The sequence below is a fragment of the Podarcis muralis genome, chromosome 7 (assembly GCF_964188315.1).
Source record: "Podarcis muralis chromosome 7, rPodMur119.hap1.1, whole genome shotgun sequence".
NCBI lineage: Eukaryota > Metazoa > Chordata > Lepidosauria > Squamata > Lacertidae > Podarcis > Podarcis muralis.
In genome coordinates this window covers 91792793-91811625 of record NC_135661.1, presented here as the reverse complement: position 1 = coordinate 91811625, position 18833 = coordinate 91792793, and the positions used below count along the sequence as shown (strand labels likewise).

At 52.2% G+C, this 18833-nt stretch overlaps 1 protein-coding gene across 3 annotated transcripts in view; it reads left to right on the top strand.

Moving 5' to 3' along the window:
- The window catches only part of SPTBN4 (spectrin beta, non-erythrocytic 4), a 90145-nt gene that overhangs the window by 24952 nt on the left and 46360 nt on the right, over positions 1-18833 (top strand). For all 3 annotated transcript variants that reach the window (XM_077932471.1, XM_077932470.1, XM_077932472.1), the window contains exons 14-18: positions 2831-3704; positions 4749-4886; positions 7189-7569; positions 7995-8370; positions 14449-14651. In XM_077932471.1, the coding sequence (XP_077788597.1) occupies positions 2831-3704; positions 4749-4886; positions 7189-7569; positions 7995-8370; positions 14449-14651 (1972 nt within the window). The remainder of the gene's footprint in view (positions 1-2830; positions 3705-4748; positions 4887-7188; positions 7570-7994; positions 8371-14448; positions 14652-18833) is intronic.

Genomic DNA, 18833 nt, shown 5'->3' with positions numbered 1-18833 from the left:
GGGAGAAGCTGGGAAATATTGGGAGAGGAGCAGCAGGAGGAAGAAGCAGCACCAGGGGAGAGACAGCTGGCAGACTCCGTGTCTTCAGAAAGCATTCCTGACCCTCCTTCTCCCAGGACCTGCCATCAGTGCCAGATTCACATATAAGCTGAACAAGCTCTAGCTTAGGGCTCCACTCTCTTGGGGGTCCCCAAAAAATGAAAGGAAAAAAACCTGGATGTACATTTCCAAAATATAAGATAAAAAACAAATCAAAACTACATCCAGCAATAGGGACGCGGGTGGCATTGTGGGTTAAACCATAGAGCCTAGGACTTGCCAATCAGAAGGTCGGCGGTTCAAATCCCCACGACAGGGTGAGCTCCCATTGCTCGGTCCCTGCTCCTGCCCACCTAGCAGTTCGAAAGCACGTCAAGTGCAAGTAGATAAATAGATACCGCTCTGGCGGGAAGGTAAACGGCGTTTCCGTGCGCTGCTCTGGTTCGCCAGAAGCGGCTTAGTCATGCTGTCCACATGAACCGGAAGCTGTACGCCGGCTCCCCCAGCCAAGAAAGCAAGATGAGCGCCGCAACCCCAGAGTCGCCCACAACTGGACCTAATGGTCAGGGGTCCCTTTACCTTTACATCCAGCAACAGTGTTTAGTGTTGTGTCGGCTCATATGGTGTAAATCATGGGCCCTGCCTGCTAGCCTGCTCCCTAGAATATCCCTGGTTTGCTCCTTTCTATATATAGGGTGCCTATATTCTGCATTCACTGGTTGCATGGAAACATGGGCAAAGGGCTTGAGATACCTGTGAGGTCCATCAATGGCCATCTAGCATATATTCAACACAAAAACCAGCAACAATTTGTTGCTGACAAAGGACAGCTGGACATATCAAGGGCCCCATTGCCTTCAGGAGCTGAGGGCCGCATCAAACCTCAATCCGGCCCTGCAGAAAGTATCGGAGGTTCCCGTCCACACACTTTTGCTGCACAGACGCTGGTGGCTAGCTAAAGACTCTTTTAAACCGTTTAGCAGAGTTTATCTTCTTTCTCTGGCAGAAGTGGTGAACAAAGACAAAGCTGTTGTCTTAAAGATGACTCACAAACTCTGTGAAGTCTCGGTCAAGAGGTTTTATTCCCAGACCAGGTTCATGCATTACAGTAGCATAGATATTTTCAGTTGTTAATATAAACAGCAATTAACAGTACACTATCAAACAAAAGTCTCATCTCCCACACATTGTAAATGACAGGAACAGTCATTCAGCAGAATTTACAGGCAATACTCTTTGGACAGACATCTGCAAAAACGAAGCCCAGTGGAACACCCTCCTTTCATATGTGAAGGAAATAAGTAGCTACCCTATTTTTAAAAGACATCTGAAGGCAGCCCTGTTCAGGGAAGTTTATAATATTTAACGCTGTATTGTTTTTAATACTTGATTGGGAGCCGCCCAGAGTGGCTGGGGAAACTCAGCCGGATGGGCGGGGTACAAGTAATAAATTATTATTATTATTATTATTATTATTATTATTATTATTATTAGCACTTCCAGCTGATGCTAATAAGCTCAGAGTGCCACTCCCAATTTAAAGGAAAACTCTGGAAAACTGCTAGAAACTTTCTACTCGTTTCCGGCAGAATGATTCCCTCCTAACAGAAAGCTCAGATTGGCCAACAAAGAGATGATCTAGAATAGGAGAGGCGGGGGCGGGGGGGGGCTTCATCTGGAGCAACGCCATTATTTTAGGGAGGCTGCCTTCCTTTGTGTGTCTCTGTGAACGATGGAATAAATTACTTGGTAAGAACTCCTCTTGCTGATCCGCTTCCTGGCTGCCACCGGGGAGGGATCGGGTTCCCAGAAGCCGGACACCGGCCTGCTTTGGCCTAGTGGGGGCAGGAGTGGAGTCTGGGGAGTCCCTGACCCAAGACGGGCTCCCTGACCCCTGGGCCAGGAACACCCCAAGATCTGGGTGAAGGCGAGCATGTGAAGAGGGACCCACAGTAGCAGAGACGAGAGAGAGAGAGAGAGAGAGAGAGAGAGAGTGTGTCCTTCCTTCTCCCCCTCATCTTCCTCCTGCTGCTTTGACTCTCTCTTTTTTTAAAAATGCTTTTTGTTAAATTTTACAATTTTATCAGTCACAATCAACATTATTTCAGAAACAAAATACAGTACAATTCCCCACCCCCTCCAACCCACCCAAGACTTCCCTCAACTTCCTTTTCTGGTTCTTAAATTTTTGCTTCCTCTGCTTGTTTCAATTTACCTTAATATTACAATCTTTAATTTAAATATTATTATATTCTTAACCTTTTTATAGCACACCTCTAACACTTTATTATTTTCCAGTTTTCACCTCTTAATTTCTATGTTATTAATTGTAAGTTGTTAGTCAAACCCTGCTAGCGAGTCCATTTCTTTATAGTTTTTCTGTAACTTTGACATAAATGGTTCCCAGTCTTTTTTAAGGGTTCTGTTCTCCTTGTTCCTAAGTTTTCGGGTTAACTTTGCCATATTCCATCAGTTCTTTTTGCCATTCTTCTTTAGTTGGCGTCTTGTTGTCTTCCCATTTCTGGGCTAGTAAAATCCTAGCTGCTGTTGTTGCACACAATAAATAACTTCTTCTTTTCTTTCAGCAAGTCTTGAGCTGTAACGCCTAACAAAAATGCTTCTGGCTTTTTAACTAATGTGGTCTTCAACATTTTTTTCATTTCATTCTGATTCATTTCCCCAAAACTTTTGATGATTTTGCAGTTCCACCACATATGAAAAAGTGCCCTCTTTTTCTTTGCGCTTCCAACACTCACCCGCCCCTTCCTGCTTCCCCCTCCTTCCCCTGCAGGCTACCAGCCCTGCGACCCGCAGGTCATCTGCAACCGGGTCAGCCACGTCCAGAGCTGCCTGGAGCAGCTGCAGGAGCTGGCCTCCAAGCGGCGCCAGGAGCTGGAAGCGTCCCGCCAGCTGTGGTCCTTCTTCCAGGAGATGGAGGAGGCGGAGGCCTGGGTGCGCGAGAAGGAGCGCATCCTGTCCTCCCCTTGCGGCTACGGCAAGGACCTCAACAGCGTGGCCAAGCTGCTCAGCAAGCACAGCATCCTCCTGGGCGAGCTGGGCGGGCGCCGCTCTCTGCTGCAGACGGCCATGCGCCGGGGAGAGCAGGTGCTGCTCCGCAGGCAGGGCGCGCCGGGCGCCATCCAGGAGAAGACCCGCGAGGTGCGCCAGCACTGGAAGAAGCTGGAGGAGCTGGCGGCCGCCCACCTGCGGAAGCTGCAGGAGGCCCTCGCCTTCCACCAGTTCAGCGCCGACACGGAGGACCTGGTGGTGTGGCTGCAGGACGCCTACCGCCTGGTCTCCAGCGACGACTTTGGCCACGACGAGTACTCCACCCAGTCGCTGGTCAAGAAGCACAAGGGTGTGGCCGAGGAGATCGACCAGCACCGGGGGACCGTCCTGGCGCTGCGCACCCAACTGGCTGCCCTGGCGCCCGAGTACCACGAGCTGGTGGACGTCCAGGTGCGCATCGTGGAGGTGGAGCAGCTGTATGGGGAGGTGGCCGAGGTGGCCGTCCTGCGGCGCCAGTGGCTCCAGGACGCCCTGGCCGTCTACCGCATGTTTGGCGAGGTCAACGCCTGTGAGGTCTGGATCGACGAGAAGGAGCAGTGGCTCAACCGCATGGAGGTGCCCCAGAAGCTGGAGGACGTGGAGGTGGTGCAGCACCGGTAAGGGCAGCGGAAGGGGGCGGATCCTGGCACCACAGCTGGTGGGGGGGAACGGGGTGGGAGGACAGGTTGTGCAGAGAAAACCAGGCTGGGGCTCAGGGGGCGGCACCTGCCTGGCAGGCAGAAAGACCCTGGTTCCGTCCTCTGGCATCACCCCTGCTGCTGCCCTTCACCCTGTGGGAATGTTCAGGGAGGCAGGAGAGGATATATTGCTTATTAATATCCTTCCTAACTTGCGCTAGCAAGTGCTATAACTTAGCAGAGTTTTACATTTCCCTTTTAAATGCATGGCGGGTAGCTGGTTGCAGGCTTGTGTAAGCCTCTCACTCTTAAGTTGTTGGCAAGTTCCCTTATATCCCTCTTAAAAGAATAAACACACCACAATCTTGTGTAAAGTATATAAAAGTTGTTTACTCACATCATCAGTTCACAGTTGAATCCCTGAAGGCAGACTTAGTTACAAAGGATATACATGTGGATCTATCCCATTTGGGGATAATCCCAGTGTCCTCTAGTGGCTGGAAAAGCTGGAAAAGCTAGCTAAAAAGCTGCTCCAATCATGGAGGAAGTCAAAGAGAGAGAGAGTGCTGCATGACTTGTCCTTTTGTTACCTGGACAGGTAAGGTCACACCCACCTCTAGTCACATGCAAAGGACGTATGTCCCAGCCAGGAGGAAACAGGAAGTTTTCGACTGGCTAGTCCAAACATTCCCCCACATGTCCACTCTAGCAAAGCAAGGAATGTTGTACTTGACTGCTATTTATGCATCACATCCCACAAGTGGATGGATATGGGGCAAGGCCCCTAACAGATAGACTGTCCCGAGCGGTTTTGGGCTTCGTATCTCAGTGGGATTCTGGAGAGAAGGAGAGCCAGAAAATGGCCTGATGGGATGGAGGAAGAGAGCTGGCCTCTGGGAAGGATGCCTGGCCACCTCCTGGGATAGAGTGGAAGGCCAGAGCTCCTGGGCTGGGGGCTGCCCTGCTGCCCTCCTTCTGCCCCCCTTTCTGCCCTGATGGGTCTCCCTCTGTCTTCCTCCACAGGTTCGAAAGCCTCGACCAAGAGATGAACAGCCTGATGGGCCGCATCCTGGATGTCAACCAGATAGTGCAGCAGCTGGTGGACGGGGGCCACCCCAGCTCCTCCGAGGTCCGCTCCTGCCAGGACCACCTGAACAGCAGGTACAAAGCATCCCTTGCGCTGAAGGGCGAGGGCAGCTCACTGGAGCATGCACAGAGTGCTTTGCTCAGAGGAGGCTCAGCCAGCCACAGAGATCTGAGCGTAGGGCTTTCCTGACCGGGGGGGGGGGCAGTGGGCTTTCTGTAGCCCAGGTGTGGGCTAGCAGTAAGCAGGGCACACTGGCCCCATTAAGTGAGGCGGACTGGCTTCCTTCACCCAGCTGGACCCCTGAGATGGCAGAGTCCCCTCCCGCTCCCCCCGCAAGCAGAGTGCAGAAGGGACGAGGGAGGCCTGTCCTCGGAGAGCCCCCCGCCCGCCTCTGCTCTCTTTAGAGGACTGTCCCCTGTCCCCTTTGCCACCTCCACCCTGGGGGGCCTCAAAAGCAGCCACCTCTCATTTGGCTCATTGCTGCTTCTCGTTTGGCTGCAGCCCTGAGGGGCTCGTCGTCCTACGAGGATAATTGGACGTCCATCCACCCCCCACCCCACCCCCTTCGCTGCAGCAAAATGTCACAGCGCCACTGTGTGCAAAAGGGCACATGGGACCCCTGAGGGAGCCATCTCTCTCTCTGCCACCCGCCTCTCCCTTCGCGAGGACCCTGCTGCGTGTGTTGCCTTTGCAAGCACCTCCCCAGGCCCCAATCCCCCCTTCCTCTCTCTTTCCCCTTTCTCCTGAGTGGGGCTTAAATCAAAGACCCCCACAAAGCTGCGCACAGGTCCCCCCAAGCCCCCAGCCCACAGAGGCATTGACTTTTGTGGACTGAAAAATGAGGGGGGAGAGAGAGACGGAATGCATTTTTGCCAGGCTTCCCTGCTCTGGTCACTTAGAGGCCATTCCAACTTGCCAAAGGCGACCAGGTGAGAGTCTGCTGCCCAGCTTTGCCTGCTGCTCCTGTGCTTGATCCCCTTCTTGATCAAGGGGTGGGAAGAATGGTTGGCGCTTTTGAGTTTGGAGAAAAGGCGAGCCTGAGAGACGTTTGCAAAATGATGCCCAGCCTGGAGAAAGCGGAGAGAGGAAGTTTTTCTCTTAACACTAGAACTCAGGGACATCCCATGAAGGTGGAATGAATGAATGAATCTTTATTTGCGTCAGCCATTGGTCATAGCAATAGAACAACAATACGATATACAAAGAATAGAAATAAAAAGTCAATTATATCAAATACATTTGGGGGTTTTGAATCAGCAGTCAAATAGTGGCTCTTATTCTAATTGCCCCAGCTAAAAACCTTGCAGCCTTTGTTGTCACCTGCTCATCTGGATCTGCCAAGAGAAAGGACCCTGGGGCAGTGGCTGGGAGACCCGGAATGGGCAATAAAAGAGGGGTGATGACCTAATTCCTCAAGTTTTTATAAAGAGGGCAGGCCAGAAGGGCATGCGCCACCGATTTGGACAGGGACATAAGCGTTTTTTGTGTGGAATCTGTTGGAATCGTCCCCCAAGTCCAGCCAAGGGCAAGACATTCAATCTTGTGAGAGTAAAAGCATGTCTATATTTTAGGGTTGCTCAGTTATGCAGATAGGGTGCCAGAGAGTCGAAATGGGAAGGTGGAAAATAGCCACACCATGGGCCGAATTTCCTGATTTTGGCCAAGCTGTTCTGACGCTCAATATCATTTAGGCGCTTTTGCTTTTCTAAAACTCAAAGTGAGTAGCTGTTGTGGAGATAAAGCACAAGGGTGAAGTTTTTGATAGACAATTTTAGTCCAGGGGCTTTTGTGACCATCTTGCAGCACTAGGGATATTAGACCAGGGGGATTTGAGTTTAGGCGAAGCCAAGAGTTAAGTGTCGTACGCCAGATCCGTAATTCTACCAAGGGAAGATTAGCCTCTAGGCGCAATGATGCGTTCGGGACACGGGGGGGGGGGACGGGGACAGAGAGAATTTGCCTGAAGAACTTTGATAGGACAGCTTCCCATGAAGGTGGATTTTGGAGGAATAGTTTATTCCAGGCTTCCTCAAACTCGGCCCTCCAGGTGTTTTGAGACTACAATTCCCAGCATCCCTGACCGCTGGTCCTGCTAGCTAGGGATCATGGGAGTTGTAGGCCAAAAACATCTGGAGGGCTGAGGTTGGGGAAGCCTGGTTTATTCACACAGCGTAGAGTTAAACTGTGGATGGTTTTAAAAGAGGATTAATCCAATTAATGGAGGAGGAGAGGGCTTTGCTCCACCTCCAGCCGTTGGGGCAGCCCTGCTTTCTGTGCTGGAAGCCCCGGGAGAGCTGCTTGCAGAAAGCCCCATGGTTTGGCCCCTGTGGGTCCGATGGGCCCCCTTTGGCCCCATCTGCAGGCTCTTCTTTCCAGGTGGAACCGAGTGGTGGAGCTGGTGGAGCACCGCAAAGACCACCTCAACTCCATCCTGAAGATCCAGAACTACCTTCTGGAGTGCAACGAGATCAAGTCGCAGATCCGGGAGAAGCGGCGAGCCGTCGAGTCCACGCAGTACAACAGCGGCGACCTGGGCAGCGTCCTCTCCCTGCAGCGCCGCCTCTCCACCATGGAGGCTGCCCTGGTGGTCCTCGAACCCAGGCTCATCGAGCTGCAGCAGGAGGGGGAGCTGCTGGCCAACACCCACCCGGGCCAAGCCATGGAGATCCTCCTGCAGTTCGAGGAGATCAGCGAGGAGTGGGAGGCCCTCAAGAGGACCCTGCAGGGCTGCGAGGACTCGCTCACGGTGGCCAGCAGGTCAGCCAGGCTCAGAGCGGGGAGAAGGGAGGGTCTCCTGCCTAAGCGGGCAGAGGGGTTGGGCCCAAGGGGGGGGGAGTTATCAGGAGCAGGGGGAACTGAGGCCTCTGGAGAACATTTCAACCTACCCGGACCCTGAGGTCATCTTCTGGGGACCTACTTCCTGTACCTTCTCCTTGAGAGGTGCGGAGGGTGGCAACACAAGAACGGGGCCTTCTCTGCAGTGGCTCCCCATCTGTGGAATGCTTTCCCCAGGGAAGTTTGCCTGGTGCCTTCATTACACAAATTTAGGTTGGACCAAACATTCCCTGACACGTCTTCTCTTGCATTACAAGGAATGTTGTCCTAGACTGCCTCTCACAGATCACGTTCCCCACCAGCCCAGGTGTCCCCTGACCCCCTCCTGCCCCTCTCCTTCCTTCCAGGCTGCAGCAGTTCATCCAGGACCTGGACAGCTTCCTGACGTGGCTGGTGAAGACGCAGGCTGCCGTGGCCTCGGAGGAGCTGCCGGGCAACCTGGTGGAGGCTGAGCGGCTGCTGAACCACCATGCCTCCCTCAAGCAGGAGATCAACCGCTACGAGGAGGACTACGCCAAGATCCAGGCCGTCAACGACGTGCTGGCGCTGGAGGAGGCTGACCTGCCCTACCTCTCCCTCCAGCAGTGGCTGCAGAAGCTGGACGTGGGCTGGAACAAGCTGCTGGACATGTGGGAGAACCGGCGGGAGGTCCTGGTCCAAGCCCACATCTTCTTCCTCTTCCTGCGGGACGCCAGGCAGGCCGAGGTCTGCCTCTACAACCAGGTAACGCTGGGCTCCCAAACTCACAGCCCCTGGGGCTTTGCAAACAGATCAACCAGAAGAAATGTTATTGCCTTTAGTTGCGGCATTTAAATCCCGCCTTTTTCTCCGGGAGCTGAAGCTGCTGTGCCCCCGTGGCTTTCCCCCCGTCCTCATGAAATCCCCCCAACAACCCTGTGAGGTAGGCTAGGCTAAGAGAGGCAGTTGCTGGCCCCCAAGGTCATGTGTGGGGATTTGAACCCAGGTCTCCTAGGCCCTAGTCCGGCACTCTTACCGCTACACCACCCCTGTCTCTCCTTGCCCATGGGCTGCAGCTCAGTGGTAGACCTTGCCTTTCGTGCAGAAGGTGCCAGGATCCGTCCCCTCTGGCGATTCCAGGGAGGGCTGAGAGAGAGATCCCTATTCGAGACCCCAGAGAGCCATGGCTGCCAGTTGGCATTGAGATAATACGGGGCCTGCGGCCTGACTCTGCGCAAGACAGCTTCCTGTGATCTGACTGCCCAGTGGTTCCTCTCAAAGAAAACAAGCAGTTCTGGGCACCACAATTTAAGGAGATTGGAGGGAGCATAAGAACCTAAGAAAATCATCATCATCTATTTACACATACATGTCCCTTTACCTTTACCTTTACCTTTACGTACATACCCCGCCCATCCAGCTGGGTTTCACCAGATGCTGAGTGGCTTCCAGCAAAAGATTAAAGCTATATTAAAACATCAGTCATTAAAAACTGCCCAAAACAGGGCTGCCTTCAGATGCCTTCTAAAAGTCAGATAGTTGTTTATTTCCTTGACATCTGATGGGAGGGTGTTCCACAGAGTGGGCGCCACCGCCGAGAAGGCCCTCTGCCTGGTTCCCTGCAGCCTCACTTCTCGCAGTGAGGGAACCGCCAGAAGGCCCTCAGAGCTGGACCTCAGTGTCCGGTTAGAACGATGGAGGTGGAGACGCTCCTTCAGGTCTCCTGGGCCTTTGAGGCCATTTAGGGCTTTCAAGGTCAGCACCAACACTTTGAATTGTGCTCGGAAACATCCTGGGAGCCAATGTAGATCTTTCAAGACCGGTGTTATGTGGTCTCGGTGGCCGCTCTCAGTCACCAGTCTAACCACCACATTCTGGATTACTGGTAATTGTGGTTTCTGAGTCAGCTTCAAAGGTAGCCTCACGGAGAGCGCATTGCAGTAGTCCAAGCGAGAGATAACCAGGGCATGCACCACTCTGGCAAGACAGTCTGCAGGCAGGTAGGGTCTCATCCTGCGTACCAGATGGAGCTGATAAACAGCTGCCCTGGACACAGAATTGACCTGTGCCTCCATGGACAGCTGTGAGTCCAAAATGACTCCCAGGCTGCGCACCTGGTCCTTTGGGGCACAGTTGCCCCATTCAGGACCAGGGAAGAGCTTGGCTGCTGGATGCCAGCAAACCTCCTAGTCCAGCATGCTGTTCTTGCAGGGGTCAAATACCACTAAGAACCTAGGAAGTGAGGTAGACTGCCTCTGGACCTGCAGGTTCCACGAGGGCCTAAGAAGAGCCTGGCTGCTGGACCAGGCCGGTGGCCCATCGGGTCCAACCTCCTCTCCTTGCTGGGTTTCTTCCCTCCTCCTGGGACAGCTGCTTGCCTCCAGAAGTCTGTTTAGGGAAGCTTTTAATACTGGATGAATTATTGTATTTTAATATTTTGCTGGGAGCCACCCAGAGTGGCTGGGGAAACCCAGCCAGATGGGTGGGGTATAAATGAATTATTATTATTATTATTATTATTATTATTATTATTATTATTATTATTATACTGCAGCCCCACCAGCTGCAGCCACAAGGTCTGTGCTCCTCCAGGCGTCGTACTCCTGTTGCTGATGGGAGTCCAAGACGTCCAGAGAGGACCAGTTTGGCCAAGCCTCTTCTGGGGCATTGGGAACGGACGACCGCGAACTAAAGCCCTCCCGAGTTGAAGCCGCTGGAGAGGGATGATTCTGGCTCAGCTTTTCTGAGCAGCAAAAGCTCCTTTGGCAGAGATTTAGCAGGCGGCTTTCGAGTCGGCTTTCAGGCCCAAGTAGCAAGATTTAGCTGGCTGCTCAGGCTTGCGGTGTGCAAGGAGGCCATTTATCAATCAGTTGCTAATTGCTGGCGGGTAATTGTTCGCCTTTTCATTCCCATTAATTAGGCATTTGGGTCGGATGATGACCAGCAATTACAGTTAGTCGTACGTTCTTTGTACAGAGGCTGTTAACAGTCAAATCACAAAGCGTCACAAAGGGGGAAGTTCTCCTCCGGAGCAGCCCCTTGGAGAGGAGTTTTGCAAGAACTTCGCCGCCTCCATTTTTCAGGGAGGTTTGCACAGGAGAATGTCTGAGCTTGGAGGTTTTTGATCAGAGGTCGGATGGCCATCTGTCAGGGTTGCTTTAGCTGAGATTCCTGAATTGCAAGAGGGGGTGGACTGGATGACCCCTGGGGTCCCTCCCACCTTGCAAGGTTCTGTGGTTCTATGACCTTTGGTTACTAGAACAGAAGTCGGCTGGGTGGGCGTCTTAGCAGTCATCTAGGGATGGATCTACACACAGGGGGGGAAACGCTATAAATAAACCATAAATTAAATCCTTATAGCAAAAGAAAAAAATACTCTATGTAAAATCACATAGAGCCCTAGGCTTAGTGGTTTAGCCCACAGCGCCACCTGCGTCCCTGTCTTGCTGTATGTAGGTTTTCTCTTATTTGCTTTTTATCTTATATTTTGGAAATGTACATCCAGTTTTTTGTTTCCTTTCCAAGAGACTGGGACCCTAAGCTAGAGCTTGTTGAGCTTATACGTAACTCCGGCACTGGGGTGGCCCTTCTGGAGCCTCGGCTGCCCCCTCTCCTCCTGCCCCTGGGCCCTCCGGCCATCTCTGGCTTTGCAAAGCGGAGCTAAACGGCGCATCCTTCCGCCCGGGCGCATCTCAAAGGCTCGTGGCTCCTGCAGCCGCCTTGCTGGCCGCACTCGCTCTCATGCACCACTGAGTCGGTCTGGCTGTCACTTTGCAGCTGGGGCTCAGCGGGAGCTGGCGCCAAACGCCAGGAAGCCACCCAGGGAGGCAGGCGGTCAGGGGGAAGCGGAGAGCGCCTGGGGGGTCGCCCGTCCCTCTGTTGTCTGGGGCTCAAGGGGCCCCCTCCCCCATCTCCACCTTTAGCCCAGACACCTTCCTATTGAAAATTTAGCCTCTTCCACCCCCCGCCCTAGAGGCCCAAAGGGGCTCTGCCAGGCCATTAGCTGCCACTGATGCATTAACCAGTAGGAGCCCAGGGGGCGGCAGCATCCCAAGACCCCCTTAGGGGCAGAAGGGGATTCAAGCAGCAAGGAAGAGATTCCGACTGAAGCTCCGGGAGAAATTTCTGGTGGTGAGAGCGGTGGATCTCCCTCTCCTTCCTTGGAGGTTTTTAAGCAGAGGTTGGGGGGCCATCTGCCAAGGATGTTCTAAGAATGAATAATAATCATAATTTTTTATTTCTATCCTGCGCTCCCTGGCCAGATCCGGGCTCAGGTTAGCTAACACCAGTAAAATTACAATAAAAACATAATAGGGTGGGGGGAATCCATTTCATTCCACTTTGAATTTGTATTCTGCCTCTCTATATCACTTTACGCAAGGCAGCAAAACAGACAGCAAAGATCACACACCTATTTATCCGATCCGGTAATAGGAAGTATTTAAAATAAACAACTTATATCAAATAAAGCAATGTTCAATAATATAATAGCGAACAGTAAAATTAAATATCAGCAAATAATAATGAAGCAGTTTACAGTTAAGAGTTACCAGAATGACTAAACTATACTCAATAAAAAGAACCGCATAAAATATCACAAAACGTACAAAACCATGTAAAGGGATCAAACTGAGAAACAAGGACCCACAGCTTGTAAAATTGTTTTTAGTTGTGATTCCTGCATTGTAGCAGGTTGGACTAGATGGCACTTGGAGGTCCCTTCCAACTCTCTGATTCTCGGACTGCCATCTAGAATCCTTTATCTGCATGTCCAGGTCTTTCTCCCGTGTACCTGAAGGCCTCCCAGCAGTCTTGCAGGACCCCAACATGGCCAGCCCTGCAGGAGGCTTGCCCTGGGAGGGGGGCCAAATGGGAGTCTGGGCCCCTGCTCTCCTCCTGCCTTGCTGACAAGGGTTCCCACCCCAGGGGCTGTAGGCAGAAGTGGGGGGCAGCTTCTTTTCCCCTTGGGGTAAGCGGGCCGAGACGTGGGCGTCCGAGTGCCCCTCGCCTTTCTCACTGCCGCTCGCCTCCCTCAGCACAGATGGCCTCTGCATGCGCACGAGAAGCGGGGAGGGGGCCAGGCTGCCAGGCGGCCCCTGGGATCTTGCCGTGTGGGGGGGGGGGAAGGAGGCAAAGAGGGTCATGGCCAGGGCAAGAGCTGGGGGGAGGGGACTCCTGGGTTCTCTTGCCGTGGGACTTTTCAGCTGAGAGAAAGGGCAAGTCAGAGGTGGCATGGCAGGAGTTAATGATGCACAGCCTAGAAAAGGGGGGAGAAGGAACTCATGGATGTCCAAGGAAGGTGAAGACTGGAAGGTCCAGGACAGAGGAAAGGAAGTCCGCCTTCACCCAGAGTTAAACTCTGGAACTCCCTCCCACAGGAGACAGCAATGGTGTCTCCTGTGGGAGGGAGTTCCAGAGTTCCCCGGGATAACTTGAAAAGAGGGTGGGAGAAATTTATGGAGGCGGAGGGGGCACCTGAGGGCTCCTAGCCAGGATGGCTCTGCTCTGCTTCGGAGGCAGGAAAGTTTCCAAATCCCAGTTTCTGGAAGCCACAGGAGAGGAGAGTTGTGGTTGAGCTGAAATCCTTCCAGGCTTCCCATAGTGGGCATCTGGTCACCCACTGGGAGAGCTGGACTGGATGGGCTCCTATTGCGCTCTTACATTCTTAGGTTGGCCTTGGAGCAGGAGGTTTCGGGACGTGATTCTTCCTCATTGCCGGATTTACGTATCACCTAACAAGCTCTAGCTTAGGGCCCCACTCTCTTGTGGGCCCCCCAAAACATTCAAAGAAATTGGCTCCTGGGGTGTAAGTCATGGGCCCCGCCTGCTCGTCTGCCCCCTCAAATATCCCTGCTTTGCTCCTTTCTATATATAGGGTGCCGACATTCTCCGTGGACTTGTTGCAGCGCAACATGTGCAAAGGGCTTGAGATACCTATTCAGTCCATCAATTACCACATAGCATATGTTCCAACACCAGGGCTGTCTTAAGCATATGCGGCGCCAGGGTGCAAAGATCCGTCTGGCGCCCCCCCCCCACCAGTTGCCCATTCCCAGGTGTGCAGGAGGGTGGAGCCGGCCGGCCGCCTCAGTGTCTCGCTAGCTCAGTCGCCCCCAAACTCGCGGCTCGGAAGAGCCCACTGCAGCGCTCCGACCAACGGGCTGGCTCTTCCCCGGACTCAACTCTTGGGTCCCGGACTCTTGGCCTGGCGCCCCTGAGAGCCCAGTGCCCGGGTGCCCCACACCCCTAGCGCCTATGGGTAAGACGGTCCTGTTCAACACAAAAAACAGCGACTATTTGTTGTTGACAAAGGACAGCTGGACATATAAAGGGCCCCATTACCTTCAGGAGCTGAGGGCCGCATCAAACCTCAACCCGGCCCTGGCCCACAGTCTGTTTTTGTCACGGCACCCTCTCCTATTGCCTTTCCCCCTCTGCTTCCAGCCTTTGGTCTGGGGGTCGGTGGGTGGGAATGGCAACTGAGAGGCCGTCTCCAGCAGCCGGAAGCGCCAGAGACCCTCCTGCTGCTCTCTCAACAGCTCCCCTTGATCTGAGCTCCTGCCCCCAAAAGACGGACTCTCCTGGCTCTCTGTTCCAAGCCTTTGCCCCCCAAGCAGCTTGCTCTTATTTACCTGGCACTGCTTTCATCCTCGCTTCCGACTTTTCTTCATTTCATAAAAGTTTTACGCCGCTCGATTGCGGAGAGAACTTCGAAGCCATTCGTGGGAAAGACAAAGCAATAAAATGTTGAGTACGGAAAAGTGAGCAGCGATGGTTTCGGACGTTTGGCCGAAATAGCAGTAGAGTCGGGGCCGATGGAAACTCTCATCTCCTTTCTTTCAGGAGACCACCCTGGCGCACACCGAGCTGCCCACGACGGTGGAAGGGGTGGAGAAGGCCATCAAGAAGCACAAGGACTTCATGACCACCATGGACCTCAACATGCAGAAGACCACCACGGCCCTCAAGGCGGGCGAGAGCCTCATCCGCCAGGGCAACATCTATGGCCAGAGGGTGAAGGAGAAGATGGACGCCCTCCGGGCAAAGTAAGGAACCGGGGGGGGGGGGGTCCGGGGGGTGCTGAGAGCATTAGATATATGTATAGTTTAAGATTAGAGTGACAAGTGCACAACTGCTGGTTGCTGGCCTTCTTTATGGGTTCCTGCAGATCTCTTGGAGCACAAAATACGTCTGCCTGAAAGTGGCTGCAGGAGCAGGGGCAGAATTAGTTAAACTGTGGAACTCACAGCTGCAGGAGGCTCCGAAAAGAGGGTGAGACAAATTATTCAGGGAGGAGAGGAGGATCCGTGGCTCCAAGCCAGGATGGCTCTGCTCTGCCGCCACCTCCAGAGGAAGCACTGCTGCTCGGGCTCAGATCCTGCGTGTGGGTTTTCCCTAAGGGGGAAGGAAAGGGTGCCAGACTAGGTGGGAGCCCTTTTGCCTGACCCACCAGCCTCTTCTGGTGCGCTGAATTCACTTAAGAGGCAGAGAATAGGACTGCAGGATTTCTTGTAAGCAGTTTATTTGTTTATTTATATTTAATTTCTATACCGCCCTATGCCCAAAGGTCTCAGGGCGGTTCACATAAGATCAAATACATAAAATAAAAATAAAAACAACCCAATAACCCTCCTCCAAGAGCCAGCATTTTAAAAAGGATATAGGATGTCGTCGTCTTCTTCTTTCTCTTCTCTTCTTTGGCAATCCTTCATAGCTGAGTAAGATTGCCTTCCATGAACACGGCCTTAACAGTGAGTCTGTAAGTGACTGTGGAGGCCAATTCTGGATCCACACCTCCTTCCACAGTGGGGACAGAGGTTTCTGGGCGGGAGTTGATCATGGTGAAGATTTGCCAGGCCTGTCTTCCTCTTAGCACGTTTCTCCCTTGCGTCCTGAGTTCAAGTGTCATCAAAGCCTGTGACGCCTTTGATAAAGGCTGTTCTCCAACTGGAGCGCTCGCAGGCCAGTGTTTCCCAATTGTTGGTGTTTATACTACATTTTTAAAGATTTGCCTTGAGAGAGTCTTTAAACCTCTTTTGTTGACCACCAGCATCATGCTTTCCATTTTTAAGTTCAGAATAGAGGAGTTGCTTTGGAAGACTATAATCAGGCATCCGCACGACACGACCAGTCCAACGAAGTTGAAGAATCATTGCTTTGACACTGGTGATCTTTGCTTCTTCCAGTATACTAGTATTAGTTTGCCTGCCTTCCCAAGTGATGTGTAGAATTTTTCAGAGACACCATTGATGGAATCTTTTGAGGAGTTGTATAGATGTAGATCAAGTCAGGCAAAGGCCTGGTTGAAAAGGAATGTTTTTGTCTGGCACCTAACGGTGTATAATAAAGGCGCCAGGCGAACTTCCCTGGGGAGAGCATTCCACAGATGGGGAGCCACTGCAGAGAAGGCCCCGTTCTCGTGTTGCCACCCTCCAGACCTCTCAAGGAGGAGGCACATGAAGGAGGGCCTCAGGAAATGATCTCAGTGTCCAGGTAGGTTCATATGGGAAGAGGCGGTCCTGGAGGTGTTGTGTCCTGAGCTGGTTATCTCTGGGCCTCAGAACACACACTGGCCTCGCCCAGTCTGCCAGGGGGGAGGGGGGTCACAAGACCCTCTCTTTCTGCATTAGTCTCCCTACGCTCCCCAGAGAAGCAGCCTCAGGATAACCGCATGACGGGTTTGCCCCCATCAGCCACCTTCCTTCCCAGTGTTGACCTCGCATCTGTTGGCCTCACCTCCCAATCTGCAGCATAGGTGAAAGTACCTACTGCAGCTTATTTCTCCCCTCCTGGCACAGAAAACATTTTGCAGGGCAAATCCTGCCCCCCCCCAAAAAAACTTGAATCTGAAAGATCATCAGCTCCTATATTCAGTCCCAGATTCCTCCATTGCCTCGAATGAGCAGCTGCTGTCTCCCTTGCCCTCAAACTACCTTCCCAGCCCCACCTGGAGATGCCAGGGGTTGAACCTTGGGTTCTTTGCATGCAAGGCAGGAGAGCTACAGCCCTTCCCTTAAAAATAAAGCCAAGATTCCAGTCCTCATGATTCTGAATCAAGAGATGGTTTCCAAAGGAGCACACGAAGAAGCTGCCTTCTGCTGAGCCAGACCATTGATCCTTCTAGCTCTATATTGTTAATGGCAGAACAGGGTCAGTTACCGATTGGGAATCCTTTAAATATGCAGAGTGAGCTCTGTTTGGCGAGTGAATCTTGGTTAGAGAGCAGACTTTGCCTGCTGCAATCAGGCAAAGAGAGGTAAGAAAATGATAAAAGTTGCTTATTGTAGGAAATGCATAACTTGGATGTGGGAATGTTCAGGGAGGCAGGAGAGGATATATTGTTTATTAATATCCTTCCTAACTTGTGCTAGCAAGTTCCTTTACTTAGCAGAGTTACGTTCCCATTTTTACATGCACAGCAGATGGCTGGTTGCAGGCTTGTGTGAGCCTCTCACTATTATACAATTCAGCCTGCCTGGCTCAGATTGAATTGTATATTCCTGGTAAGTTCCCTTGAATCCCTCTTAAAAGCATAAAGACGCCACAATCTTATTCAATGTCAATAAAAGACGTTTACTCACATCAGTTCACAGTTGGATTCCTGAAGGCAGACTTAGTTACAAATACTCCTGAAGGAAGTGAAAGGCGCGATATCAAATAAATAAAAAAATAAAAATAGGTACATGTGGATCTACCCCATATGGGGAAATAATCCCAGTACTTCTGCTAGCTGAGAGCTAGTAGAGCAGTCCTAGCTAAAAGCTGGTCAAATGAAGAAGGAAGTTGAGAAGAAGAGAGAAGGGTGCTGTGTGACTTGTCCTTTTGTTACCTGGACAGGTGAGGTCACGCCCACCTCTAGTCACGTGCAAAGGAAGGATGCTCCCGCCAGGCGGAAACTGGAAGTTTTCACCTGGCTGGATCCCCACATGTCTTCTCTCGCATCACAAGGAATGTTGTACTTGACTGCTCTCAGTGGATTACATCCCACATTGGATAGGAAGGTTTCTGGTTCTCAATCAAGGCAGCTCTCTCAGAGGAGAACTCCAGGATGAACTCTCTTCTTTAGGTCTTAGAAATAAGGAGGAGGAGAAGGAGGAAGTTGTGAAACTGGATACAACCGGAGAATATCAGTCTGACATCAAAGAGACAGAGAACTCAGCCCAAGAGGTTAAGGGTACAGGGCTAGTCTGGGGATTTGCAGTTCCCTAATGCAAGCTAGGTTGCACCCAGACTTCCAACAGTTGCCTACACTGACTGGCAGCAGCTGTCTGTGGTTTCAGGCATCACCATTCCCAGGCCTGTTGTGCAGATGCTGCCAGGATCAAACCGGAGGTGCTCTATCACGGACCTTCAAAATGAACCAGGAAAATCAGCCGCAAAGGATCCCTGACTGTTTGGAAACGTCTATTTAGGTGTCCAAAGCATGTGATTTTCTGGGGCATTATGCAAAAGCTGTGCCCCCCCCCCCCCGCCGCCGCCTGTGTGTTTGTGTGCGTAAGATCATAGCGAGGTCCAGACCCTTGGCGACATTCTAGATTCCATTTTTGTAAATGGTGCCTCCGGGCCCTTTCTAGCCTTGCAGCTGTATTTGAAAAGAAGGGGAAGCTCTGGGGTAATCTGGGCTGCTTACTGCATACACTTCTCATGGGGGGGGGCAGGGGGGAAAATAGTATTATCAGCGGGGGGGGGGGGGGGAGAGACCACAAAATCTTCCATGAATCAGAACAAAGTCAAGCCCCATTTGCCTCATACAGCGGAGATCAGTCATGGAAATTTGTCTTGAGGTTTCAACATATTTGGCGGGCGGGGGGAGCAGAGAAGGGGCTTGGGATTTTGAAAACAACTGCCACTGCCATGTGGAGCCAATTAAGGCCCCCGCCTCCCCCTGATGCAGAAGCGGCCGCCTCTCTTTGAAGTCTCCCTTTCTGAAGGACCAGCTGCTAATTTCGCCTGACATTTTAATTGGTGTCAAATCCTTAATATATTTATCTGCTCCAGATAGATAAACCAGCTCAGTGCTGTGCGTAATTGTTATTTGAGCTTAAATTGGGGGGGGGGGGGATGCCGAATATTGGAATTACAGCTATATCTCAAATGCGATGCCTGATGCTCCACATCTTGGCTGGCATTTTTCCCTGGGATTTGAGGTGGGGGGTGGGGAGGGTGAGTCAGTCCCTCTCCGAATGGAAGTCACGCCAGCGAGCAGCTTGCCTGTGCCCAAACTCACA